The following is a 26902-nucleotide window of genomic DNA, read 5'->3' as shown; positions in this document are numbered from 1 at the left end:
GGGGTGGCCCGGATGGTGGGGATCCTTGAGGAAGCGCCTCCTGTAGAGACCCTCACTCGAGGGGAGGGATGTGCCTGTGATGGACTGGGCTGTGTCCACTACTCTCTGTAACCGCTTGTATTCCTGTGCTTTGGAATCCCTGTACCAGGCTCTCATGCATCCAGTCGGGGATATTTCAGCAGTACGTTAGAGGATTTGGTGGCATGCCAGATCTCCTTAAGCTTCTAAGAAAACAGAGGAACTGGTGCACCTTGATTAATTCTATGTTTTGGGCTTAGGACAGGTCAATGCCCAGAATCCGAAGCTGTTAACTCTCTCTCGAGATAAGATTTAGGAGAATGTTGTCAGAACTGGAGGACTTGAGTTATAGAGAGAGGTTGGCTAGGCCACGTCTTAATTCCCTATAGCGGCGGAGAACGAGGGCCGACCTCAGAGAAATGTTTAAAATTATGAGAGGCATCGGACATTAACGGTCTCTTCCCCAGGGTAGGGGGTAGTCCAAACCCCCCTGGACATAGATTTAGGGTAAGAGAGGAAAGATTTAAAAGGGATCTGAGGGGCACTTGTTCACCCAGAGGGTGGTGAGTGTATGGAATGAGCTGCCAGAGGAAGTGGTTGAGGCAGCTACATTAATATCATTTACAAAGCATTGGATAGGTATATGGAGAGGCAGGGGTTGGCAGGATCTGGGCCAGAATGCATAAAACTGCACCTCGTTCCATACGCTCAGCACCCTCTGCATGAGAATGTTGTCCCTCAAGTCCCTCTTTAAGCTTTCCACTCTCAGTCTAAATCCATGCCCCCTAGTTTTGGACTGCCCTGCCCTGGGGAAGAGGCTGTTACTGGCCAACTTATCTCTGCCTCTCGGGGCTGTTGTAGTTGGCGCGGGCTGGTTGGGCAGAAGAGCTTGTATCCATGCTGTGTGGTTCTGTGACTCTACCTCTGACCCACCAATCAGAAACGGCACGTGGTCTCCCGAATTCCCCTGTCTGAGGTCGGTGCGAAAGAGAGGCAAGAGAAAAAAAACACTCGAGCAGCAGAGACGCTGAGCAGGTCTACGCGGGTGCCCTTCAGACAGAAAGAGGAAGCCCTTCACTCTGTTTCCGTCTGTTCCTGCCACGTCACGTAGCCCAAACCTCCCCCCCTGCTCTCGCACAGCCATTGGCCGGCAGCCGCAAACAGTTCTGTGGGCGTCACTCGAGTCCGCTCGCCCTGGACTGCACTGGGCTCCTTCGTTGCCACACCTTGTGGACCGGGCTTTGAGGTAACAGTTTGCAAACCGAGTGGTGGAGGATGTAGTGGGGGACCCACCTCACCCCAACCAAACAACAAGTTTTAAAGTCCACGACCAGGGATCCGTAGGCCACAGGTAGAAGGAAACGCTTTCAAAAGAGGAAGCTGATTGAGAGGGATGCGTGTTTGCTCGGACAGCTTTTACTGCTAAACGTTTGGGCATCCTGTAGATCTTCAGCGCAGTAGGTGTTTGGGTAAGTGTTTTTGACACTACGCCTTTCATTTGGTTAATATTCTCGAGGGGCGTTGTCAGGTGGGACTTTTAAGGAGACGCAAGAGGCTGCAAGCGTTGGAGTCTGGAGCAAATTAAAAAAAAAATTCAAGTGGGAGAACACAGCAGGTCGAGCAGTGTCGGGCGGACTTTTCAGTCCGAAATCCTGCATCAGGACTAAGCACAGAGTAAGAGGAACACTCCACAAGTTCAGGGAGGAGGGAGAGGTGCAGGAAGGAGATTCTGATACTCAGAGGAACTGGAATCCAGGTACACTCAAGGGGAAATTGGAGGAACGCTGAGACTTCAGAAGGTTGACCCGATTAGGTGGCAGGACAGGACAGAGGGACTGAAGACCCCCTTACCCTCAGGGAGGGCAAATCCATGGCAGCTGTGGGTGAAGGAGATCCTGAGTTAGGAGAACGGAGCTGTGGAAGAGTTGACCCGTGGTAATTCTTGTCAGGGAAAAAGAAGTTTGTTTTGCATGCCATCCAAACAGATCATTCCAAGGTATACATTCAGTGGCCACTTTATTAAGTACAGGAGGTACCTAATAAAGCAGCACTGGGTGTATGTTTGTGGTCTTCTGCCCGTCCACTTCAAGGTCCGACATGTTGTGCATTCAGAGATGTTCTTCTGCACACCACAGTTGTAACATGTGGTTATCTGAGATTCTGTCATCTGCCTGTCAGCTTGAACCAGTCTGGCCATTCTCCCCTGACCTCCCACATTAACAAGACATTTTCACCCACAGAACTGCCACTCACTGGATGTTTTTTTTTTTGTTTTTTGCACCATTCTCTGTAAACTCTAGAGACTGTTGTGTGTGAAAATCCCAGGAGATCAGCAGTTTCTGAGATACTCAAACCACCCCATCTGGCACCAACGATTATGCCACAGTCAAGGTCACTTCGATCACGTTTCTTCCCCATTCTGATGTTTGGTCAGAACAACTGAACCTCTTGAGCGTGTCTGCATGCTGTTACTACCACGTGATTGGCTGATTAGATATTTGCATTATCGAGCAGGTGTACATGAATGGCCACTGAGTGTGTATCACCTTACTGCCTCTGAAGTCAATGGTCAGGGCACCAAAGGATCTGTGATGCTTTGTTGTGTCTGAGCAGGGGTTAGTGAGGCTGATTGTTACAGTGGGCACCTCTGACCCTCTGGTTCAGGGGGAAGGTAAGACCCTGGCTCATTCCCATCAACACCACTCCTCCCCCACCCACGGGCACACAGTCCATCCCAGAACTTGGGGCTGAGATGGATGCTCTTCCAGCTCCAAGATTCACCTGGTCACTGACCATGTTTGTGGATTCTGAGCCACACTGAACAAGATCTTGCAGAGGTTTAAGACTGAGAGGGATGGATCATTAAGAGCTTAAACCAGAGTAGGAGGACACATACTGAGAAATTGCTTCACTCAAAAGGTTTGAATCTTTGGAATTCTCTACTCCAGCGAGCTATGAAGGACAGCATAAGAAACAAAAATTGTCAGGAAATGTAGAGGAGGCTTGACCCGAAAGCAGAGCAGCGGAGACAATTTAGCAGTGAACGATATTTTACTGTCTCTTTTGCCCATTACACTGCTGGTGTTTAGAGCAGCAATGAAGGTCCTCCATCTCTGATGTTCAGAGCTTCCTTCATCGTGTCAGTAGTTTCCTCTCAGTTTTCACTACTGTCAGCCACACAAGTCCCGGGAGGAGACTTGGGAATACCGTCACACTCGGATGTAGAAGGATTCTTCGTTGTTGTATCTGTAACAGTTTTGTTTTACCAGTTAGGGTCATTACCCCTGAGCTGATCCCTCAAACCCGGAGGACCAGTGGAGCACTCTTAGTCTGGCTTCTACCCTTTGACCTGCTTGGCATGGGTGACCCTCCCAAGAGCCAAAGTGTAAAGTCCTGACCCCAGCCAATGTAACTCTCTGGGTCATTGAGGCATGCAAGCCTCCAAACCCAACGACAGGGTTATGGTCCTCTAGGACGGATACTTCAATAACACGCCACCAGAAACCACAAAACAAGAAAGAACAGATATTAAACACAAAAAGGCGACAGGGTAACTGCAGGCTGGAGCAACTGGCTGGTTCAATGAGCGAACAGGGTCTGTGGGTGAGGACTGGGGTTAAATAGGCTGCAGGTCATGAGGCTGGAGTGAGCGGCAGGTGACTCCTGTTAGCTGGGTGGAGACTGCGCGGTGCCTGCCTGCGTAGGATTGACAAGTAAAAAATACTGAACTGCTCAGCAGGACAGGCAACATCTATGGAACAAGAAACATGTTTCAAGTTCAGGACTGCTTCCGCATCTCACGTTCCGCTTGTGTAGCTTACAGCCTAATAACTGAACTTTTGAATTTCAGGCAGCCTAGTTTCTCTCCTCCCTTTGCCCACCTCCCCACCTATCTCTCACCAGCCTCTATCCCACCCCTCCCTTGATTTCGGTTTATATTGTCACCTATACCAAGATACAGTGAATGGGTTCTGTCTGTGTGCCATCTAGACAGATCGTTCCATATACGAATACATTGAGGTAGTTCAAAAGAAGGAAGAATAGATGTAGAATTGTACTGCCGTGAATTGTAACACCAACTAGACAGTTGGCCAAACTCCATTCAAAAATGATGTGAGAGTCAAGTTACAGTCTCCTAGCTCCTTGGATTTTTTCACATCACATGACATAGTGAATAAGGAGTGAAAAAACAGAGCTTCTGCTGTGGAAACAACAGGATAGCTTTAGACAGAAACTTTCGCTCCTAACATAAACCTTTGGCCTCTTGCCAACTAATGTGCTTTCCTACTTACCACTTCCTGGCTGCACAGGAAGTGACCTAATACAAATCAGAAATTGCTTATTCAAATAAAAGCCGAATGTGCTTAATCACATAGAAAAAAAAACATAAATGAATTGCCCAAGGGGCAGGACAAGAATAGAGTGTTACAGTTACAGAGAAGGTGCAGTGCAGGCAGACAAATATGGTGTAAGGGCCACAACAAGGTGACATGGTAGTGTAGTGGTTAGAGTAATGATTTACGGCATTAACGACCTGATTTCAATTGCACCACTCTCTGCAAGGAGTTTGCACGTTCTCCCTGGGACTGTGTGGGTTTCCTCCGCATGCTCCTATTTCATCCCACATCCCAAAGATGTAGGATTAGGGTTAGTAAGTCGCAGGAATGCTACGTTGATGCCAGAATGTGTGGCAACACTTGTGGGCTGCCCTCAGCTCATCCTTGGACAGTGACTGAAATTTCACAGTATTGAAAGATTCAATATACATGTGACAAATAAATCTAGGTGAGAGTAAGAGTTCGGCACAGACTGGAAGGGTCGAGATGGCCTGTTTCCGTGCTGTAATTGTTATATGGTTATAGATTGTGAAGTCATATGACTTGTACTGCTATATATTAACAATCTTTCCTCACCCTTGTCAGTCTCTGCTGCAAGGACTCGGCCCGAAACTACGACGCTCACATTTTGCTCCGCAGATGCTAACTGATCGTTCGCCTGTTCCATTGAGAATGGTTCAACGGCTGTAAAGGCAGATGAAGGCTGCAACAAATCCATCAGCTCCAATTGTTGTGGTTTCCATGCCACTGGAATCAGTTGGTTGATTTGTGAAGTATCGTGTGCTTCTTGGAGTGCAACATCAAGTACACGTTAAACAAATACACACACAGGCGTCTTCACTCTGTGGGCCACTTCTTCAGAATGAAGACCATCATCCTCGACCTCGAGGGATAGCCATGACAACGATGGCTAACTGATGGGCTGAATGGCCTAATTTTGCTCCAATGTCTTATGGTCTTAACCCGCCGAGTTCTCCCACCACGCTCTTTTTTGAGATCTCTTGAGCTGGTTGAGCGGAGTGGGCCTACACATCGAAAAGTGAGACATGCACGAGATCAGATCAGGATTATTATCACTGATTTATATGATGTAAAACTTGCTGATTTGCCACAGCAGTACAATGAAAAGACTTAACAACTTTCAGGCTACTGTAAACTGCTCCGAGTGTGGAATCTGGGGAAAGCTGATGTGGACGTGGGGGGAAATAAAGAAAACGGGAATAGTGTGACGTGGGGCTCCACGGTAGCGTTACAGTTAGCGCGATGCTATCACAGCTTGAGGTGTCGGAGTTCAGAGTGCAATTCCGGTGTCCTCTGTAATCAAGCTTGTAAATTCCTTCCCGTGTGCGCCGGTGTTTCCTCCCAGTGCTCCAGTTTCCTCCCACAGTCCAAAGACACACCGGTTATTAGGTTAATTGGTAAATTGGTTCTTAGGCTTGGGTTATATTAGTGGGTTACTGGGTGGTGTTGGAAGGGCCTGTTTCATGTTGTATCCCTAAAACTTTTTTAAAAATTGATAGTTGGTGTGGATTGGGTAAACCCTCTCCTGTATCTCTCCATCACCCCAGCTCATGGCCAGGAAAGCAAAATGAGGGTCTGAATAAACACTTGAAGATTGGCTTTATTCGTCACATGTACATTGAACCACACAATGAAACGCGCCATTTGCGCAAACGACCAACGCAGTCCGCAGCTGCGCTGGGGGCAGCCCGCGAGTGACAACAGAGCATGCCCACAAGTTACCAACCCTAACCCGTACATCTTTGGTTCTGTGGGAGGAAACTGGAACCCCCGGAGGAAACCCACGCGGTCGTGGGGAGAACGTACAAACTCCTCAGAGGCAGGGGTGGGAATTGAGCCTCCACTGCTGGCCGCTGTAAAGCATTACGCTAACCTCAACGTTACTGTGGCGCCCTCCTCTTTGCCCTCTGCTCGTCTTTCTCAAGTCCTCAGGGCCTTGTCATCCCGGTCAGCCAATGTAAAGATGCCTGTGCCCCTGATTGTATTATTTTTGTCTGTGTCTATCTTTGGCTGCTTCTTGATGTTAGTTCTTTACTTTTGTAGGCCGGTGTTTCCATGCCAGAATCCAGCAATCTGAGGAACCGACTTTGGATGGACATGGAGCTGGACTGCCTTGAGGACTGAGCCTAGCCTGGGGATTCACGGTTGACAGTAGAGCTGGTGGGCAGAAGGGAGTTTCCGTTCTCGTTGAGTGGTTCTACCAGGATATCAGAGAGAGTCTCTGCCCCCCCTCCCAGCCCATGGAATCCAAACGTGGCTGGTCCTTCTCGAGTGCCAAGCCGTCTCAGAAGGACTGCAAAGCCAAGGCATGCCCCGTGGAGAGTGGGACTATGCTGGGGAACGTGGACAGGATTGGAGAGGGAGGCAGCAAGGGCCTGAGGAAGATGAGCTGCCAGGAAGTGGGAACGGCCAGTGAGCCACGAGCCAGCCACCGCCGCTCCTCCAGCCTGTCCGCCTCCGAGTTCTGGCGGGCGCTGGAGCGGAGCGAGGGCCAGCAGCAGGGCAAGGGGCCGAGCGGCGTGGGGCTGGCTGAGAGCATCCGGCGGCGGTGCACCAGTTTCGTCAGGCCGGGGAAGGTGGCGGCAGAGACTCTGGGCGCGGAGCGGCCCGCGGCGAGGAGGCAGCCTGAGCACTGGAAGTCACTGGTGCTTCAGAAGATCCAGTCGTTCGAGCAGATCGTGAGGCAGCGACGCAGCGGTGGAAAGGGCGAGCAGCAACCGGCGACAGAAAGACCTGGGCTTGGGGCCCAGGCGTCTGTGGGGACTCCCATGCCTGAACGGTGGGCGGACGATCTGCCAGAGCCTGGGGCCCAGCCGGTGGAGGCAAGCCCTGAGGTCGGGCCCCAGCCAATCAAGGGAAGCCCTGAGGTCGGGCCCCAGCCAATCAAGGGAAGCCCTGAGGTTGGGCCCCAGCTGGTGGAGGGAAGTCCCAAGGCCCAATCCCTGGTAGACATGGACAGCCCGCTGGATCGCGAACCACTGTCTCCCATACCCCACTCCGACGATGAGGCCTCGCTGTCAGACGAGTCTGTGCTAACGATACAGAGCGATGTGAGCCAGCTGGACAGGAGTTACTCCATCAGGTGAGGTTTTGGGGCCGGGCCTATCATTTGGCACCCCCCTATCATTTGGCACCCCCCTGCTCTGCCGGAATGGGTTGGGCACCACAACACACCCGAGACCCGGGTTGGATCCTGACCCGCACCACTGTCCGTGCGGGGATTCATACTCTGCACCGTCACTCCATCATTGGTTATTGCCCCACTCTGTGGGGAGGGGTAGGGGTAGAATCTCAGGGAATAAAATGAGGACCAATTGTAAATGGCTAGCACGGACTCAATGGTCCAAATACCCTCATTTCCGTGCATAACTTCTAGCTGATTGCGCTCTCCTTTAATTCTGTTATGTCATTTCATTAAAGTCAGAAAATGGATTGTTGGTGGCTAGGATAGGTTCCTCGAGCTGAATGGCCTGTTTCCATGTTGTTATCCCTCTCTGACTCTGCCTGGTTGTACCCTTCCATGAGTCTCTACTATCTAATGCAATTAGTGCAGGATCGGTGTAGATGGTTTGTTGATGGCTAGAATGGACTTGATGGGCAGAAGAGCCTGTTTCCACATTCTGTTGATTTATGATTCCATAACTGCAACCTTCTTGCCAATTTCTTTCATTTTCCCTCAGTTCCATCGCCTTTGTTTCTCTGTAATCAGTGACTGGGTCTCTGGTGTACATTCAAAACATGCACCACCTTTGAAATATTTTCTTGCTTTTTGTCTAAACAGCCAGCCTAGACATCCCTGTCAGAGAATCATCACCTGCTCTGTCAATCCCCATTGGAATTCAATCAGACCACCCCTCATCCTTCTGAACTCTGCCGGCACGGTCTCTCCTGGGAATCACTACCTGGTGAACCTTCACTACGCTCCCTCTGTTGTGAGGATGGGCACAGAGACCACTGACCCCTGGTGTGTCCACCCTGTCAATCTGCAGCAACCAGCCCCCCATGTGAGACCCTCACTCCGTGTGGAGCCCCTCTCTCCTCCCCCGTCACTCCGTGTGGAGCCTCTCTCCCCTCTCCCCTCACTCCGTGTGGAGCCTCTCTCCCCCCCCCTCACTCCGTGTGGAGCCCCTCTCCCCTCCCCCGTCACTCCGTGTGGAGCCCCTCTCCCCTCCCCTCCCCTCTCACTCCATGTGGAGCTCCTCTCCCCTCCCCCCTCACTCCCTGTGGAGCCCCTCTCCCCTCACTCCGTGTGGAGCCTCTCTCCCCTCCCCCCTCACTCCGTGTGGAGCCTCTCTCCCCTCTCTCCCCCCTCACTCCGTGTGGAGACCCTCCCCTCCCCCCTCACTCCGTGTGGAGCCTCTCTCTCCCCTCCCTCCGTGTGGAGCCCCTCCCCCCTCACTCCGTGTGGAGCCCCTCTCCCCTCCCCCCTCACTCCGTGTGGAGCCCCTCTCCCCTCACTCCGTGTGGAGCCTCTCTCCCCTCTCCCCTCACTCCGTGTGGAGCCTCTCTCTCCCCTCACTCCGTGTGGAGACCCTCCCCCCTCCCCTCCCCCCTCACTCCGTGTGGAGCCCCTCTCCCCTCACTCCGTGTGGAGACCCTCCCCCCTCCCCTCCCCTCCCCCCCTCACTCCGTGTGGAGCCCCTCTCCCCTCTCCCCTCACTCCGTGTGGAGCCTCTCTCCCCTCCCTCTGTGTGGAGCCCCTCCCCCCTCACTCCGTGTGGAGCCCCTCTCCCCTCCCCTCCCCCCTCACTCCGTGTGGAGCCCCTCTCCCCTCCCCCCTCACTCCGTGTGGAGCCCCTCCCCCCTCCCCCTCACTCTGTGTGGAGACCCTCCCCCCTCTCCTCCCCTCACTCCGTGTGGAGACCCTCTCCCCTCTCTCCCCTCCCCCCTCCCCCCTCACTCCGTGTGGAGACCCTCCCCCCTCTCCTCCCCTCACTCCGTGTGGAGACCCTCTCCCCTCTCTCCCCTCCCCCCTCACTCCGTGTGGAGACCCTCCCCCCTCTCCTCCCCTCACTCCGTGTGGAGACCCTCTCCCCTCTCTCCCCTCCCCCCTCACTCCGTGTGGAGACCCTTCCCCCTCTCCTCCCCTCACTCCGTGTGGAGACCCTCTCCCCTCTCCCCTCACTCCGTGTGGAGACCCTCCCCCCCTCTCCTCCCCTCACTCCGTGTGGAGACCCTCTCCCCTCTCCTCCCCTCACTCCGTGTGGAGACCCTCCCCTCACTCCGTGTGGAGCCCCTCTCCCCTCCCCCCTCACTCCGTGTGGAGACCCTCTCCCCTCCCCCCTCACTCCGTGTGGAGACCCTCTCCCCTCTCTCCCCTCCCCTCGGACAATGCGGCTCTCCACCCTCGCCTTGCACAGAGTGCAGTGTTCCCTCATTTCTGTGCTTCACACCTTGCAGGGCTCCCTCCTCTCCCTCCCTGCGGTGCGGCGCTCTCCCCTTCGTTGCTCCTACAGCGCGGCACATTCCCCTCCGCGGCCCGTCCTGCGGTTCGGCGCGGCGCTCCCTCCTCGCCGCCTCACTGCACCACAGCAGGAGCGCAGCCCGGGTCTTTCAGCTCGAGGTTCTGGAGAGGGTCTCCAGCCCATGGCCTCCCGCCTTGGAGACGCGCAGGAGGCCAGACGCCCACAGGCCTGGCGCCGGTTCTCGGCTGTGACTCATCTCGGGGCGTTCGGAGTTTTCGAGTGGGTCAGTGATGTCGGAGGGACAGGGTACGTGTGACGAGTCTGTCTGTCTGTCTGTCTGCAGCCTGGCAGAGCTCCGCGAGTGCGGCCTGGAGTCCCACGACGACGCTCGGAGAGACGAGCGGCTCGACCACTCCGCCTCGCTGGCGTCCAACATGTCGTCCATGTCCGTGGTCTCGCTCATCCCCGCTGAGGAGCTCGACCGCCTGCTGGACGAGGTCAACTGCCTGGAGGAGGAGGCGCTGCAGGTGGGTTCGGGACCCTCTGCCCTAGCGGGGCCAGGCTGTTCCCGTATAATTTCCCGGGCTATCCCTGCTCCCTTCCTGGAACAACCTCCGCACCCCTCCTGTCCTCACTGATGATGCCCAGATCAGCAATCTCCTCCCTCGCTTCCCACGTCCCGGTGACTTATCCAACTTGATACTTTCCAAAAGCTCCAGCACATCCTCTTCCTTAATATCCGTCCACATGCTCAAGCTTTTCAGTCAGCTGCAAGTCATCCCTACAATCGCCAAGTACTGTATTGGTTTGGGGAGCATGCCTTATGAGGACAGGTTGAGTGAACTTGGCCTTTTCTCCTTGGAGCAACGGAGGGTGGGAGGTGACCTGATAGAGGTGTACAAGATAATAAGAGGCATTGATCGTGTGGATAGTCAGAGGCTTTTTCCCAGGGCTGAAATGGCTAGCACGAAAGGGCACAATTTTAAGGTGCTTGGAAGTAGGTACAGAGGAAATGTCAGGGGTAAGTTTTTTACGCAGAGAGTGGTGAGTGCATGGAATGGGCTGCCAGTGACGGTGGTGGAGGTGGAAACGATAGGGTCTTTTAAGAGACTCCTGGAGCTTAGAAAAATAGAGGGCAAGAGGTAAGCCTAGGTAAGTTCTAAGGTAAGGACATGTTTGGCACAGCTTTGGGGGCCGAAGGGCCTGTATTGTTCTGTAGGGTTTCTATGTTCCCGTCTTTGTCTGAAACCGGCAAGGGTACAAATCACTCAGCTCTCCCTCCGTCTGAGGCTGTTCTGTGGGAACTGAATTGACGGACCAAGAGGCCTCGTCTCATCCTAAATTATTTTTAGAACGGAATAAACTCTGTTTATAATAAAAGAATAGTTGAGGCCTTTCAGCCGGTCGGATTTCTGCAGGATCCTGTGGAACAATTACATCGGTCTCTTCCCGAGTACCTTCCCACAATCCACCACAGTCAGCTTTAGAATCACTGGCAAATGTCTGAAGTTTGTTATTTTTGCAGCAGGAGTCCATTGTAATGCAGAATAATAAAAACTATGCATTGATATAAAATTAACTAAGCAGTAGAAAGAGGAGCAAAAAAAATCGTGAGGTAGTGTTCATGGGTTTATTGTCCATTCAGAAATCAGATGGCGGAGGGGAAGAAGCTGTTCCTGAAACATTGGTTTTGTGTCTTCAGACCGCTGTATCTCTTCCTTGATGGTAGCAATGAGAAGAGGGCATGTCCCGGGTGAAGGGGGTCTTTAATAATCTTTTTGAGACACCACCTTTTGAAGATGTTCTTGATGTTGGTGAGGTTAGTGTCCATGATGCAGCTGGCTGAGTTTACAGCCCTCTGCGGCTTTTTCCCCGACCCCGTGCAGTGGGACCCCCATACCAGACGGTGATGTTCAACAGTAAGCAAGGGTGGTTGGTAAACAGGAACCAGAGACGCAGGGATATTTAGTCAGCTGCATTGCGAGGAACGTTTCCTCAGGAGCAACAGTCTGCCGGGGAGGTTCAGCGGGTAGATGAAGGAAGGGACTGTTGACATTTTGGGCCAATTACCTTTATCAGAACTGATGCATGTTGGACCAGGCAACCTCAGAATCAGGTTTAATGTCTCTGACATAAATTATGAAACTTGTTGTTTTGTGACAGTGGTTCTGTGCAAATAGACCAAATTGTTATGTTAATATTTATATTCATAGTCATACTTTATTGATCCCGAGGGAAATTGGTTTTCATTACAGTTGCCTATAAATAATTAAATAGTAATAAAACCATAAATAATTAAATAGTAATATATAAATTATGCCAGTAAATTATGAAATAAGTCCAGGACCAGCCTGTTGGCTCAGGGTGTCTGACCCTCCAAAGGAGGAGTTGTAAAGTTTGATGGCCACAGGCAGGAATGACTTCCTATGACGCTCTGTGCTGCATCTCGGTGGAATGAGTCTCTGGCTGAATGTGCTCCTGTGCCCACCCAGTACATTATGTAGTGGATGGGAGACATTGACCAAGCTGACATGCAACTTGGACAGCATCCTCTTTTCAGACACCGCTGTCAGAGAGTCCAGTTCCATCCTCACAACATCAATGGCCTTACGAATGAGTTTGTTGATTCTCTTGGTGTCTGCTACCTTCAGCCTGCTGCCCCAGTACACAACAGCAAACATGATAGCACTGGCCACCACAGATTCGTAGAACATCCTCAACATCGTCCGACAGATGTTAAAGGACCTCAGTCTCCTCAGGAAATAGAGATGGCTCTGACCCTTCTTGTAGACAGCCTCAGTGTTCTTAGACCAGTCCAGTTTATTGTCAATTTGTATCCCCATTTATGAAAAAGTTGTACGAAAGGGGTGTTGAGGAGGAGGTACGGGAGCCTGAAGACCCAAACTCACAGTTTCAAAGTACATTTATTATCTTAGTAATTATACAGTATACAACCTGAGATTTGTTCACCCACAGGCAGCCACCAAACAAAGAAACTCATGGAACCGGTTTAAAGAAAAACGCCAGACTACGACAGGTTTTTCCCCTCTGTCATTACATTCACGAACTCCCATGTACACCACCTCACAATTTTGGTCTCCTTTCGTACAGGCTATTTATTAAACTTTAACATTTCTTGTCGTGACTTAGAGTTTTTTTTTTAACTGCAGTGCACTGTTGCCTCAAAACAACACATTTCACGACGTATGCCAGTGATAACAAACCTGGGCCTCATGCTGGTCGCCGGCCCTCCCAACACAAGGGGAGGAGGGGAAGGAGCAAATTTTACAGAAACCACTGTAGCTGTGTCAAACCCACAGAATGTGTTGGTTTGGCCACGGAAAGCTCTCGTTGTGGAATTCTTGCAAAAGGCATATTGAGACATAGGAAGAGGTGCCACAGTTGGCTGCATCCGGGAGGCCTGAAGTGTTGGGAAAGAGTGTGAGGCTGCACCTCGTTCCCTCCTCCTCAAACAACAACAAGGTCAGGAGTGAACCACTCGGCCCTTCAAGCCTGGCCCACTGAGTTACCCTTAACTCCCCTATATTAGTCCCCAGAGCCGTCCCCGATTGCTCAGAAATTTAAACTCAAGCTACCTCCTGCACCTAATAAAGTGGGCACTGAGTGTGTGTTTGTGGGAAACCTTCTGCAGCACATCAGACACATCCTATAACTGGTTCCCATAACAGGCTACCCCCAGTGGCCACTTTATTAGTCACAGGAGTGGAATGTTTGTGGTCTTCTGCTGTGGCCTATCCACTTCAAGGTTCAACATGTTGTGCGTTCAGAGATGTTCTGCACACCACTGTTGTAACGTGTGGTTATTTGAGTTCCTGTCAGTTTGAACCAGTCCGGCCATTCTCCTCTGAGCTCTCTCATTAACAAAGTGTTTTCGCCCACAGAACTGCCGTTCACTGGATTTATTTTTGTTTTTTGCACCATTCCCTGTAAACTCTAGAGACTGTTGTGCGTGAAAATCCCAGGAGATCAGCAGCTTCCGAAATACTTAAACCATCCCGTCTGGCACCAATAATCAAAGTCACTTCGATCACATTTCTTCCCCATTCTGGTGTTTGGTCTGAACAACAACTGAACCTCTTGACCATGTCTGCATGCTTTTATGCAGTGAGCTGCTGCCACACGATTGGCTGATTAGATATTTGCATTAACGAGCAGGTGTACCTAATAAAGTGGCCACTGCGTGTATTTTCTGATTCCGATTCATTTATCTGTCTGCAGTTGAAATATCTATAAAGTTCAGAATCTCCACAATTGTATTTTATTGTTATTTTAAGATGTGGGCACATGGCCAAGTGGTTAAGGCATTGGACTAGCGACCTAAAGGTCGTGAGTTCGAGCCCCAGCCGAGGGAACGTGTTGTGTCCTTGAGCAAGGCACTTAATCACACATTGCTCTGCGACGACACTGGTGCCAAGCTGTATGGGTCCTAATGCCGTTCTCTTGGACATCATTGGTGTCGTGGAGAGGGGAGACTTGCAGCATGGGTAACTGCTGGTCTTCCATACAACCTTGCCCAGGCCTGCACCCTGGAGAGTGAAGACTTTCCAGGTGCAGATCCATGGTCTCGCAAGACTAACGGATGCCTTTACTTTAAGATACACTTGTATCCAACTGCCAGCAACCCACTGATCTAACCCTGGTCTAATCACAGGGCAATTTACAATGACCATTTAACCTACCCGGTACGTCTTTGGACTGTGGGAGGAAACTGGAGCACCCGGGGAAAGCCCATGGAGTCTCACAGGGAGAACGTACAAACCCCGATCACTGGGATTGAACTCTGAACGCTGGGACACCTCCAGCTGTAAAAGTGTCTCACTAACCACTATGCCGCTGTGGTTTTAAGTGGACCACAATCCTTGGATGGTGTGGGCCGTTGACACAAAACGATGAATTTCACTGAATGTACTTGTAACGAATAAAACTAATCTTTAACCTTCCTCCCACATTCCGAAGATATACGGGTTGGGGTTATTAAGTGGCGGGAATGCTATATTGGTGCCGGAAGCCTGATACACTTGTGGGCTGCCCTCGGACTGTGGTTGTTGATGCGTTTCACTGTATGTTTTGATGTACGTGTGGCAAGTTAAGCTAATCTAACCCAGCCTAATAGGGGAAGGAGAACGTAGTGAGATGGGGCGTCGCAGGGGGGTGGGGAAAGACTGTAAGGGGATTTGCAAATGCGGAGGATGAGAACTAATGGAGATCAGGAGCCGGGGTGGTTCGTTGGACGGGATTCTCTTGCCAAGTTCAGAGTAGATTTATTATCAAAATGCAAACATGTTACCATATACAACCCTGAGGTTCATTATCTTGTGGGCATTCGCAATAGATACAAAGACACTTAATGAAACACCGCGTGCGACAGAGATGGACAAACAACCTGCGTGCAAATGACAACAAACTGTGCAAATACCAAAAGACTTAAAATAATAACAGTAAAGAAGCAATAAATATCAAGAACGAGATGAGGAGTCCTTAAACTGTGGGAACAGTTCAATGGTGGGCTGAGAGAAGTTGAGTGAAGTTAACTCCGCTGGTTCAAGAGCCTGATGGTTGAGGGGTAGTAACTGTGGTGTGACTTGAGGCTCCTGTACCTCCTGCCCGATGGCAGCGGTGAGAAGAGAGCGTGTTCTGGAGCTGGGGGTCTCTGAGGGACACTGCTTTCCTGCGACAGCGCTCCAGGTAGACGTGCTCCGTATTGGGGACGGCTTTACCTGCGATGGACTGGGCCGCATCCACTACTTTTTGTAGGACTTTCCATTCAAGATTCAAGATGGCGCTGGTGAAATACACAACGTTTTGTGGGCAGCTTACAAAAATTCTAAACATACTTTGTACCAGTGAGACTAGAAACCCCATCCCGATTCTAAGAACCTCTCTCTTTGTTTGGTTCGCAGTGCCCAGAAGAGGTCCGAGTGGTGGTCCTGCACAAGGAGGAGGGGGCAGGCCTCGGCTTTAGCATGGCGGGTGGAGCGGACCACGAGAACAAGACGGTAACCGTAAGTGCCAGCACGTGTGTTTCCGTACTCGCACGCTGACGATGATACCCGTATGTGGTAAAGAGATCCGGTGGTGTTGGGACTGCAGTGCCAGGGTCAGGGGTCACCCCCAATCCTGTTGGATGGCAGGGCTGGCATGGGAAGCTGAATGGCCTATCGTAAGTGTGAAGCACAGTCAGCTCCCACAGTGAGGTAATGACCTGCAGTATCCGTTCCTGGGATATTAGCTGAGGGATAATGGTCACTGGAAAACACTCCCCCCCCCCACCCATAAAGAAAACATTTAAAATTCGTTTCTTTCAAGAACATTTTTGTAAGGTGTAAATACCATTTGGTTTTATGGAAAAGTGCTGGGATAGCAGGTACGTCATTGTGGAAAAGTGCTCCCACCACCCCCCCCCGACAGTACGTCACTCCCTCCTCACCGCCCCTCCCACAATACAATGCTCCCTCCTCACTGCCCCTCCCACAGTACGAGCTCCCTCCTCACCGCCCCTCCACAGTACAGTGCCCCTCCCACATTATGGCACTCTCTCCTCACCCCCCCCCCCACCCACAGCACAGTGCTCCCCCCTCAGCTGTGGATGTGACTGAGCTGCAGTGGAGCAGTGGCAGGGTCTGTCCTGGAGAACAACTCTGAAACAAGCAGAACTCCCTCTGTAATGCCCGGAGCAAAGACCCCTCCCTCCGTAAGACCCACTCCTCTCTCCACCAGGCTCACAAGGTGTTCCCGTATGGTCTGGCCGCCCAAGAGGGGACCATTGAGCAGGGAGATGAGATCCTGTCCATCAATGGATACTCCCTCAAGGGCGTCACCCACAGCGAGGCCCTCTCCCGCCTCCACAAGGCTCGACCTTCGAAGCAAGCTATCGTCGTGGTGCGGAAGGTGACCAGAGCAGAGAAGACGGCTGTTCACAGGGGTGCCAGTACCAGTAATGAGCATCATGGTGACCAGGTGTCAGGTAAGGATGCTTTTCCTCTCCCAATGGACTGGGGGGGGATGGAATTACTTCCCAAGGTGGGTCTCCAAATTGGGATAAAGTGTTTGAGTTGAGTCCCAAGAATACACTGTGCACTGGGATGCTAGGTGCTCAGGACGGTATCTACTTAGTGAGACGGTATTTGGAAGATAGTTCCCTCAAACTGTATTGGAATGATATTTGGGGAGTTGGGTCCTGAAGAGGAATCTCAATGTTGGAGCAGTATTTGGGGAGCTGGTCCCCATTTGGGCTACGGAGATGAGATGGGACAGTAGGGAGTTGGTTCACAGAAAAGTCACTGTGTCAGGACAGTACTTGGGGAACTGAGGGTCTTGGAGTTGGGACAGTTTTAAAATTTTTATTTTTATTTATTTTGAGACGCAGCACAGTAACAGGCCCTTCGGCCCAACAAGCCTGTGCTGCCCAATTACACTCATGTGACCAATTATCCTACTAATCCATCTATCTTTGGACTGTGGGAGGAAACCCACGCGGTCATGGGGAGAATGTATAAACTCCTTACGGAGGACGCCAGAATTGAACCTGGGTCACTGGCACTTTACCACAAACTGCTTCACTACCATGTCATCCTATTGTCTGGAGCTTATGAGGGGGCTGTTTGTTTTTGGGGGGGGTGCAAAGGTATTGGGAGAGCTGGTCTCTATGTTTTGATTGGTGTGCTCTTCCCACAGAGAACTTGGGAGAGTGTATCGCTGTGGAGCTGGAGAAAAATAATGCTGGCCTAGGCTTCAGCCTGGATGGTGGAAAGGATTCCAGTCAGGGGGATCGACCCGTCACTATCAAAAAGGTTTTCTCAGGTTGGATTCAAAGGTTCAAAGTACACTTATTATCAAAGAATGTATAAGTTATATATCTTGAAATTTGTCTGCTTCCAGGCAGTTGCAAAGCAAGGAACCCAAAAAGAAACCAATTAAAAAATAAGACCAACCCCAAATTCACAGAGAAAGAAAAAAACAAATCATGCAAACAACAGAAGCAAGCAACAACAGCATTCCCAACCAAACTGAGTCCGAAGGGAATCTCCAATTGTTAGGAAGGGAACGTGGACTCTGTACCAGCGAACAATCAGCCTGGCACACTGCACATCGTGACAGCACAAACATAAGGCATGGGAGCAGAATCAGGCCCATTGAGTCTGCTCTGCCATTCTATCCTTTCAGCTGCCTTCTCCCCATTACCTTTGACACCCTGACTAATCAACCTCCACTTTAAATGTACTCACTGCTAGGGAAATTCCTCCTCATTTCTGTTCTAAATGGACATCATTCTATTGTGAGGCTGTGCCCTCTGGTCCTACATCCCCCCATGATAGGAAAAACCCATTCACATGCATTCTATCACGGCCTTTCAATGTTCAATAGATTTCAAGGAGGTTCATCCTCATCCTTCTGAACTCCAGTGAGTATAGGCTCAAAGCCAACCCTATGCCGTGGGAGGGCCTGGTGCTGGACTAATTTGAGAAGGGGAAATCCAGATGGCTGTCCCTCTCTGGGGATGCTGTGACGGAATGGAAGAGCAGACTTGATGGGCTGAGTGGCCTAATTCTGCTCCTATTAGAAGGACGTGACGTAGGACAGGCAGATGTTGAATCCTTGGGGTTGAGTTAAGAAACTGCAAGGGCAAAAGGACCCTGATGGCAGTAATATACAGGCCTCCCAACAGTAGCGGGAAGTAGAAAAGACTTGTCAAAAGAGCAATGTTATGATAGTCATGGGAGATTTTAATATGCAGGTAGATTGGGAAAATTAAGTTGTTAATGGATCTCAAGAGAGTGAATTTGTTGAGTTGCTTTTTAGAGCAGTTTGTTGTTGAGCCTACTAGGGGATCTGCTACACTGAATTGGTTACTATATAATGAACCAGAGGTAATTAGGGAGCTTAAGGTAAAGGAACCCTTAGGAGGCAGTGATCACAATATGATTGAGTTAAATTTGAAACTTGATAGAGAGAAAGTAAAGTCTGATGTAGCAGTATTTCAGCAGAGTAAAGGAAATTTCAGTGGTATGAGGGAGGAGTTGGCCAAAGAAAATTGGAAGGAGATGCTGGCAGGGAGTGGATGTTGTATATTTGGATTTTCAGAAGGCCTTTGACAAGGTACCACACATGAGGCTGCTTAGCAAGTTAAGAGCCCACGGTATTTCAGGAAAGTTACTGGCATGGTTAGAACATTGGCTGATTGGTACGAGGTAGCAAGTGGGAATAAAAGGATCCTTTTCTGGATGGCTGCCAGTGACTAGTGGTGTTCCGCAGGGGTCTGTGTTGGGACCACTTCTTTTTATGCTGTATATCAATAATTTAGATGATGGAATAGATGGCTTTGTTACCAAGTTTGCAGATGATACAAAGACTGGTGGAGGGGCAGGTAGGGTTGAGGAAACAGGTAGGATGCAGAAAGACTTAGAAAGATTAGGAGAATGGGCAAGAAAATGGCAAATGAAATACACTGTTGGAAAATGCACTTTGGTAGAAGAAATAAATCTGCAGACTATTTTCTAAATGGGGAGAAAATCCAAAAATCTGAAATGTAAACAGACTTGAGGGTCCTTGTGCAGAGCACCCTGAAGGTTAACTTGCAGGTTGAGTCAGTGGTGAGGAAGGCAAATACAATTTTAGCATTTATTTCAAGAGGTCTAGTATACAAGAGCAAGATGTGATGCTAAGGCTTTATAAGGCACTGGTGAGACCTCACCCTGAGTATTGTGAACAGTTTTGGGCTCCTCGTCTAAGAAAAGATGTGCTGGCATTGGAGAGGGTCCAGAGGAGGTTCACAAGGATGATTCCGTGAATGAAAGGGTTATCATACGAGGAACGTTTGATGGCTCTGGGTCTGTACTCGCTGGGGTTTAGAAGGATGAGTGGGAACCTCATTGAATGTTGAAAGGCCTAGGCAGAGTAGATGTGGAGAGGATGTTTCCCAGGGTGGGGGAGTCTAGGACAAGAGGGCACAGCGTCAGGATAGAGGGATGTCCATTTAAAACAGAGATGCAGAAAAATTTTTTTAGACAGAGGGTGGTGATTTCATGGAACTGTTACCACAAGCAGCTGTGGAGGCCAGGTTATTGGGTGTATTTAAGGCAGAGACTGGTAGGTTCTTGACTGGACATGGCATCAATGGTTACGGGGAGAAGGCCGGAGTGTGGGACTGAGGAGGGGACAAAAGGATCAACTATGATTGAATGGCAGAGCAGACTCAATGGGCCAAATGGCCTAATTCTGCCCCTGTGTCTTGTGGTCTTATACTGAAACGTAGAGAATGAGCTGGAAGCTGTACATGCAAGGTTTGAGGGAGAGAAGGAGCCAGTGAAGGAGTGAGGGGGAAGAGGAGGGAGGGCAGAGAGACAAATGGCGAGGAAGAGAAGGGATGGAGGGAAGCGTGAACACACACACAAAGTGCAGGAGAAACTTGGCAGGTCAGGCAGCATCCATGGAGGTGAATAAACAGACCAGTCATTGGAGGTCAATGGGTTCTTGATTTGTAAGGGTGTCAAAGGTTACGGGGAGAACGGGGTTGAAGGGTTAATACATCAGCCATGGTGGAATGGCAGAGCAGACATTATGAGCTGAATGGTCTAACTCTGCCCCTCAGCCCTAAGGTCTTGTGCATCATCTTCACAACCATTTTGGTTTCTGAACTCCTTGTTCCTGGGAACCTAGGGCAAAAAAGGACGGAATTCTTTATCCTGGGCTCCTCTTTTCCAGGTGGGATAGCAGAACGCAGTGGTTTGATCCAGCAGGGAGATGAGCTGCTGCGGGTTAACGGAGAAGACTGTCGTGATCGCACTTGTTATGAAGCTTGGAATCTGATCAAATCGCAACCGGCAGGCCCAGTTAGGCTGGTGATCCGGAAGAACCGGGATGGAGTGCCTCAGGAACAGGTATAGCAAGAGTTTGGGATTCCACCCTGGGGGACAAGGAGTGATTCCCCCGCTGCCTTGACAGACGGTACGGCTCGGTAGCATCTCAGCAAATCGAAGACCGTGACAACTGCAGCCGGGCAGGACTGACGCCTGCCCTGAGATGGGGGTCAGCACGCAGTCAGACTGGACGACCCTCCACAGCTGCCCCATGCTCTGGCCAAATCTGGAGTCACGTCTGCCAACGGTCCTGCCCCAAGACAGATCGACAGTTGGGGATAAGTCCCAATTAATTCGAGAAGCGAGGGCATGAGTTCCCTTGGAGCTTCTAATGCAAGTTGGTCCAGAGAAGATTTTTGTTTCTGCTGAAAAATTCTAAAGACTTTATTTTGTTAACCAGAAAATGATGCAAGGACAATCTATAGTTAGTGTCACTCCAATAAACACATGGGCTGGAGCCTCCCACATTAGAGGAGAGACTGCTACGTTACCGTGAACAGCGTATTTTGACCAGGTTCAGTGCTCGCCGCTGCCTGCAAGGAGTTGGTACGTTCAGCCCGTGACCGCGTGTGTTTCATCCGGCTGCTCCTCCCTCAGCAGGTTAATTGGCCACGTGGGTGAACTCGGGCAGCGCGGACGCGTTGGGCTGGAAGGGCCTGGTACTGTGCGGTAACTCTACGTGGAAGTAAAAGAGATACGTTCTCAGTGGCATATGGCCTAGAGAGAGTGGATAGTCAGTGCCTTTTCCCCAGGGCAGCAGCAGCTAATGTGAGAGGTCACAGGTGAACGGAGGACAGTATCGAGGGGATGTCAGGGGCAGGTTTTTCACACAGAGAGTGGCGAGTGTGTGGAATGTGCAGATACACTTAGGAGACTCCTAGATAAGTGGAGGGCTATGTGGGAGGAAAGGTTTAGATTGATCCTAGAGTAGGTTAAAGGGTCAGTGTGTATGGATGTGTGTGTGTGTGTGTGTGTATATGAATGTGTGTGTGTGTGAGTGTGTGAGGTTTTCATGTTCTCCCCGTTGCCGTGCGAGTCTCCCCCGGATATCTGGTTTCCTATCACACCCCAATGCCACACAGGGTCAGTGGGTTTATCTAGAATCTAGAAGGTTGAGGGAAGATTTAATAAAGGTTTACAAAATTATGAGGGGGTTGTCATAGGGTAAATGCCAGCTGGACTTTCTGACTGAGGTTGGGCGAGACTAGATCTAAAGGCCATGGGAGGAAGGGGAACTATTTCACTCGGAGGGTGGTGAGAGTGCGGTGGATGGGAGTCTGATTTCAACATTTAAAAGAAGTTTGGATAAGGATGTGGATGGGAAGGATATGGAGGGTGATGGTGGATGGGACCAGGCAGATTCACAGTTTCTGTGTTGTGACTCTGTGACTAGGGCTCCATGGTCCAGGATACGAAAGATGAATAGGTCAATTGATAATCGGTAGATCCAGCATGCCGCCTATACAGATCATTCCAGGCATCACACACACACACACACTCTCTCTCTCTCTCTCTCTCAACAGCATCAGTGGAAAAGAATAAAACAGTTGATGTTTCGGTTTACCTCTTCCGCCTGTCATGTCACCCCCTTCCCCACCCTCCTGGCTTCACCTGTCACCCTCTAGCTTGTCCTCCCCCCCCCACCTTCTTATTCTGGCATCTTCCCCCTTCTTGCCCTCCACCATCACATCTCTGAATGGACAATGAGCACAGGAGCACTTCTTCACTAAATTTTTCCTTCTACTTTAGCACGACTTATTTAATTTAATTTTTATATATTCTTATTGTAACTTATCATTTTTATTATTACGTATTGCAGTGTACTGCTGCTGCAAAACAACAACATTCACAGCATGTGCCAGCGATTTTAAATCTGGCTTTGATTCCTTTCCAGTCCTGAAGAAGGGTCTCGGCCTGGAATGTCGACTGTTTATTCATTTCCACAGGTGCTGCCTGACCTGCTGAATTCCTCCAGCACTTTGTGTGTGTTGCTCTGAATTCCCAGCGCAATCTCTTGTGTTTATAAGTACATCGAGGTTCTTGTGATCACAAGCCCCTGTTGGACATTGTTAATGTGGATTGCTCCAAATCCGATTCACTGGTTTATTGGCGAATGGCAGGGAGGCCGCGTGGCCTCAATCATGGCAAGGACAGGGCCTAAAACTACAGTGTCGCCTATTTGCAGCCGACTAGGGAGAGGTGTCGGAGTTGGTACTCTCCACCAGAGTGCAGGAGGTGATGTGGCGAGGTGTCCATGCTGGAGTTGGTGCTGCCCTCTGGTATTTGCTCGGCAGAAGACAAGCTGTATTGTGTTTGACTGCAGACTGCTGCAACATTCATGGACTTGGGGACTAGGCCTATATAGTTTTTGTGTATTTTACTGCTGGCTTATTTGTGCTATGTGTGCCTTGTGCTGTGTGCTGATGGTACTGTGTTTTTGCACCTTGGCCCTGAAGTAACACCGATTTGTTTGGCAGTACTGTATTCATGTGTGGTTGAATGACAATTAAATTTGAACTTGGTTGTACAAAGGGAACAGCAACAATAGAATGCAGAACATTGTTAGAAATTGCAGTGCAGGTAAACCAGACAAAAAGGCTACAATGAGGTTGGCAGAGAAATCTAAAGTTCAACTTTATTGTACAAGAGGTCCATAGGATCAGCTTATAAACCTTTTGTATAATAAAGATTGGACTTAATTGTCACAAGTAAAATGCGTCATTTGCATCAACAACCAACGCAGTCTGAGGATGCGCTGGGGGCAGCCTGCAAGTGTCGCCATGTTTCTGGGGCCAACATAGCATGCCCACAACTTACCAACCCTAACCCGTACGACTTTGGAACGTTGGGAGGAAACTGGAGCACCCGGAGGAAACCCACGCGGTCGCGGTGTGAATGTACAATGGCCACAATTGATCTTCCGATTGCTGGCCCTGTAAAACGCTGCACTAACCACGACATAACCATGCCACCTCTTATAACAGCGAGATCGAAAGTGTTCTTGAGGCTGATAGTGCGTGTTCTCCAGCGTTTGTACCTTCTGCCCAGTGGAATGGGGGGGAGAATGACTGGTGTTGTGACTGTGATCGAAGTCACCGGAGAGACACTGACACTGACGATATAGAGGTCTTTATTCATCACAACAAGCAGGCATTCTTCTGGAAATCCTCTCAGTAAAGTCTCACAAACCCATATTTTTTAACCCTTGAGGTCAAAGGTAACAGCAGGTGAGGCAATGCAACTTCAATAGTTACAACAATATTGTTTAGTTCAATGCTTTGGGTTTGCAATCCTTCATTTGAATTGCATGTCTACACCTCTGAATGTTCAAACACCTTGGCTGGGACAAAATAATAACACAGATATTCAAAAAACTTCTGAAGCCAGAGAGCCAGACACCCAAAATTAGTGTCTTTGTGCGTTGGCTTTCTGAGCACACAATAGATCAGCTATCGATTGCCTTTACCTGTGACCGTATTTGATACGTTAAGAGACAATATCCGTCTAGTCTGCCAGATTGAATTCAAGTCATAATGGTGCAAATAACTTGCCCCACGTTGCCTGGTTCGATGCAGGTCAGTTAACATAACCCCATTGTCTTAATGTTCGGCTGAAGCCAGTGTAATTATCTCATGGTCACTGTAGGAGCCATGCATCTGTTTTCTACAAGCATTGTATCCTGTGTTTGCCGCTTATTATGTTTATCATGATGGTTGGTCACATGGGTGCAGGCACGGTAAAAGCAAAGGGAATAAGTTACACTTTGTTATGGTCATTTTGGTCCTGGAGTGTCATATCTTTTGTTGACCACTTAATTTTGCTTAATCTGCCGAAGTTCATGCTAGTTACTAATAAAGGATTGAATATATTTCTTCAACTTCAGAATCAAAATCAGGCTTACTAACAGCAGCATGTGTGGTGAAACTTTGTGGAACATTATTACTGAAGTGGTCAGAGGGGGCGCCATGCAAGGTAACTCCCCGTGTGGTCACCAGCAGCGGTATTGGTTTGTTAGAATAGCCTCTGCCAACAAAATACATCGACAGAATGAACATCAACATTTGGCTGTGCCCTCGAAATCAGAGGCATTGCAGCCAGCGGAAGAAACAACCTTTCATTGATTCATGCTGTGTGTTTCTGTCTAGAACATAGCGTGGAATGGTCATCACTGACCATAAGCTCTATAGTGTGGTGTTTGCCTGAGAGTTCAGCTCTTGGTTCTGTTGAAACGCTGAAATATTTCAGCTGCCAAAATCTGAAGTGAATGCCGCTGTTTTGTCTGGAAAACAACATGAATCAAGCTGGAAGCAGTGACTTTGAAGTCGGGACTAAAAGAGAAATTAAACTTACTGGGAAAACTTTGATGAGTAGAATTGACAATGTTCAAAAGTACTATAATAAACTTCTTAAGAAGATCAATGATTTAATACCCTTAATTAGAAGTTTCCTGGTACCAGAAGAGCAACAAGTTGTTTCGCAAGCACGGTCCCATTTGGATGATGAAAAAAATCTTCATGCAGATGTTGCTAAGCAACTTAACTTGCTGATGCGTATCTCAGAGCAAGATAAACTGAAAGAAATGCAAATACTGATACTCTTATTTATACAGTCACGGCAGAGGTTGAACAATGGTTGAAACAAACATACAATGTTGAAGTCGTAAACACAAAATAATCTGCAGATGCTGGGATCAAAGCAACATTGACAACATGCTGGAGGAACTCAGCAGGTCAGGCAGCATCCGTGGAAATGATGAGTCCACGGAAAGTCCTGACGAAGGGTTCTGGCCCGAAATGTCGACTCATTGTTTCCATGGATGCTGCCCGACCTGCTGAGTTCCTCCAGCGTGTTGTGAGTGATACAATGTTGAAGGTCAAGTTGCTGGAGCAAATGAAAATATTTATCAAACTCCAGGGTATGCTTTGACTACATATAAAGCTGATGAATTTCAGGATGATGTACACCCTAAAACCAGTGCATCTAATGTGCATGCAGCAGATTCTATCACTAGCAGAGTGTCCCGTGCATCCGATTCCTCCTTGGCACGCATTGGAATGGAGGTGGATTTGGCTGAGTTATGTACAAAGCAACAAATATTGAGGGATAAACATGCATTGGAAGAACAAGAGGATGAGATGGAAGAGCAACTTGGGAAAAATGAAGTGCAATTTCAGAGAAGAAAGGAGAAGATACAGAGAAAGGTAGAGCAGCTTAAGTGGCAGGAAGAAATTGCAACCAAGACAGCTAAAGCAAAAGTTCTAAAGGCTTTGAAGTGTTGTGGGTACTAAAGGTGCTCCAGCAGGATAGTTCTATGGTGTGAGTTCCTGTGTTGACATGGCACAGAGAGTATCCAACGTAATCGATATAAAAGTGGATACATTTGTTCCTCAAATGTCTGTGAGCCATGATTTGGGACCCCAAGGAGTATTTCAGGGTGTTCACTCTCAGCCTGCACCGCGGAGGCACTCTGAACCTGTGCCATATCCAATAGCACAAGGTGCTTCTCCCAGGGCATTAATTCACAATATGGTGACACTCGAGTTTCGGATGATAAAAGTCCGAATATCGCGCTGGAGGCCTTAAGGACACGAAAGGAAATAACAAGCATAGTAATGCAACAACAACAACATTGCATCTCTGCCTAAAAGAGGGATTCGAATCTTCGATGGCAATCCATTGCGGTATCATTCATTTACGAGGGCTTTCAAGAATAGCATTGAAGGCAAGATTGATGATTATGGTAACCGTCTCTATTTTCTTGAGCAGTTCGCTGGAAATTACCCTTGAAGAGGTTGTCAAATGTTGCCAACGAGCCAGCCCAGAGCAAGGCTATCTAAAGGCCAAAGTTTTACCTCAGGACCACATTGGTGATGAGCAGATGTGCTGCTGCAGTGGAAAGGGCTCTTCCTTGGCTGCGTATCAAATCGGAAGATGTGAAATCTCTTCAAGTCTTTTTCTTCGAGGCTGTTGCAATGCCGTGCGAGAACTGCAGGACAGCATGAGCTGGACATCTTTGCTAATATGGCGATTGTAGTCAAGTCAAGAAATTGCCCTATATGCTTAGTGGTAAAGCTCAAAGTAAAATGTATCATTGGCATACATACACGTCACCACATACCACTGAGATTCTTTGTCCGCAGGCATACTTAGTAAATCTATAGAACAGTAACTGTAAACTGTGAACAAACTGCAAATGCAGATGTAGATAAATACCAATAAATAATGAGCATGAAATAACAAGATA

The 26902-nt window shown here is 49.3% G+C and overlaps 1 protein-coding gene across 1 annotated transcript; it reads left to right on the top strand.

Moving 5' to 3' along the window:
- Positions 1 to 1155: 1155 nt before the first annotated feature.
- LOC140212415 (pro-interleukin-16-like) lies at positions 1156 to 26902 on the top strand. Its single transcript, XM_072283174.1, has 7 exons — positions 1156 to 1487; positions 6420 to 7458; positions 10125 to 10308; positions 15703 to 15804; positions 16520 to 16766; positions 17477 to 17602; positions 20504 to 26902. The coding sequence occupies exons 2-7, from the start codon at positions 6617 to 6619 to the stop codon at positions 20683 to 20685; spliced, it is 1683 nt and encodes a 560-aa protein (XP_072139275.1). The 5' UTR covers positions 1156 to 1487; positions 6420 to 6616; the 3' UTR covers positions 20686 to 26902.

The sequence above is a fragment of the Mobula birostris genome, chromosome 2 (genome assembly GCF_030028105.1).
Source record: "Mobula birostris isolate sMobBir1 chromosome 2, sMobBir1.hap1, whole genome shotgun sequence".
Taxonomy (NCBI): Eukaryota; Metazoa; Chordata; class Chondrichthyes; order Myliobatiformes; family Myliobatidae; genus Mobula; species Mobula birostris.
Note: the sequence above shows the minus strand (reverse complement) of the source record. Positions and strands in the feature narration are given on the sequence as shown.

What these genes read in the sequence shown, in the direction of transcription:
- LOC140212415 (XM_072283174.1), top strand. Translation starts at nt 6,617, where the DNA reads ATGGAATCCAAACGTGGCTGGTCCTTCTCGAGTGCCAAGCCGTCTCAG. An exon ending in TCATGGTGACCAGGTGTCAG is followed by an intron (nt 16,767 to 17,476) that starts GTAAGGATGCTT and finishes CTCTTCCCACAG; the next exon opens with AGAACTTGGGAGAGTGTATC. An exon ending in TATCAAAAAGGTTTTCTCAG is followed by an intron (nt 17,603 to 20,503) that starts GTTGGATTCAAA and finishes CCTCTTTTCCAG; the next exon opens with GTGGGATAGCAGAACGCAGT.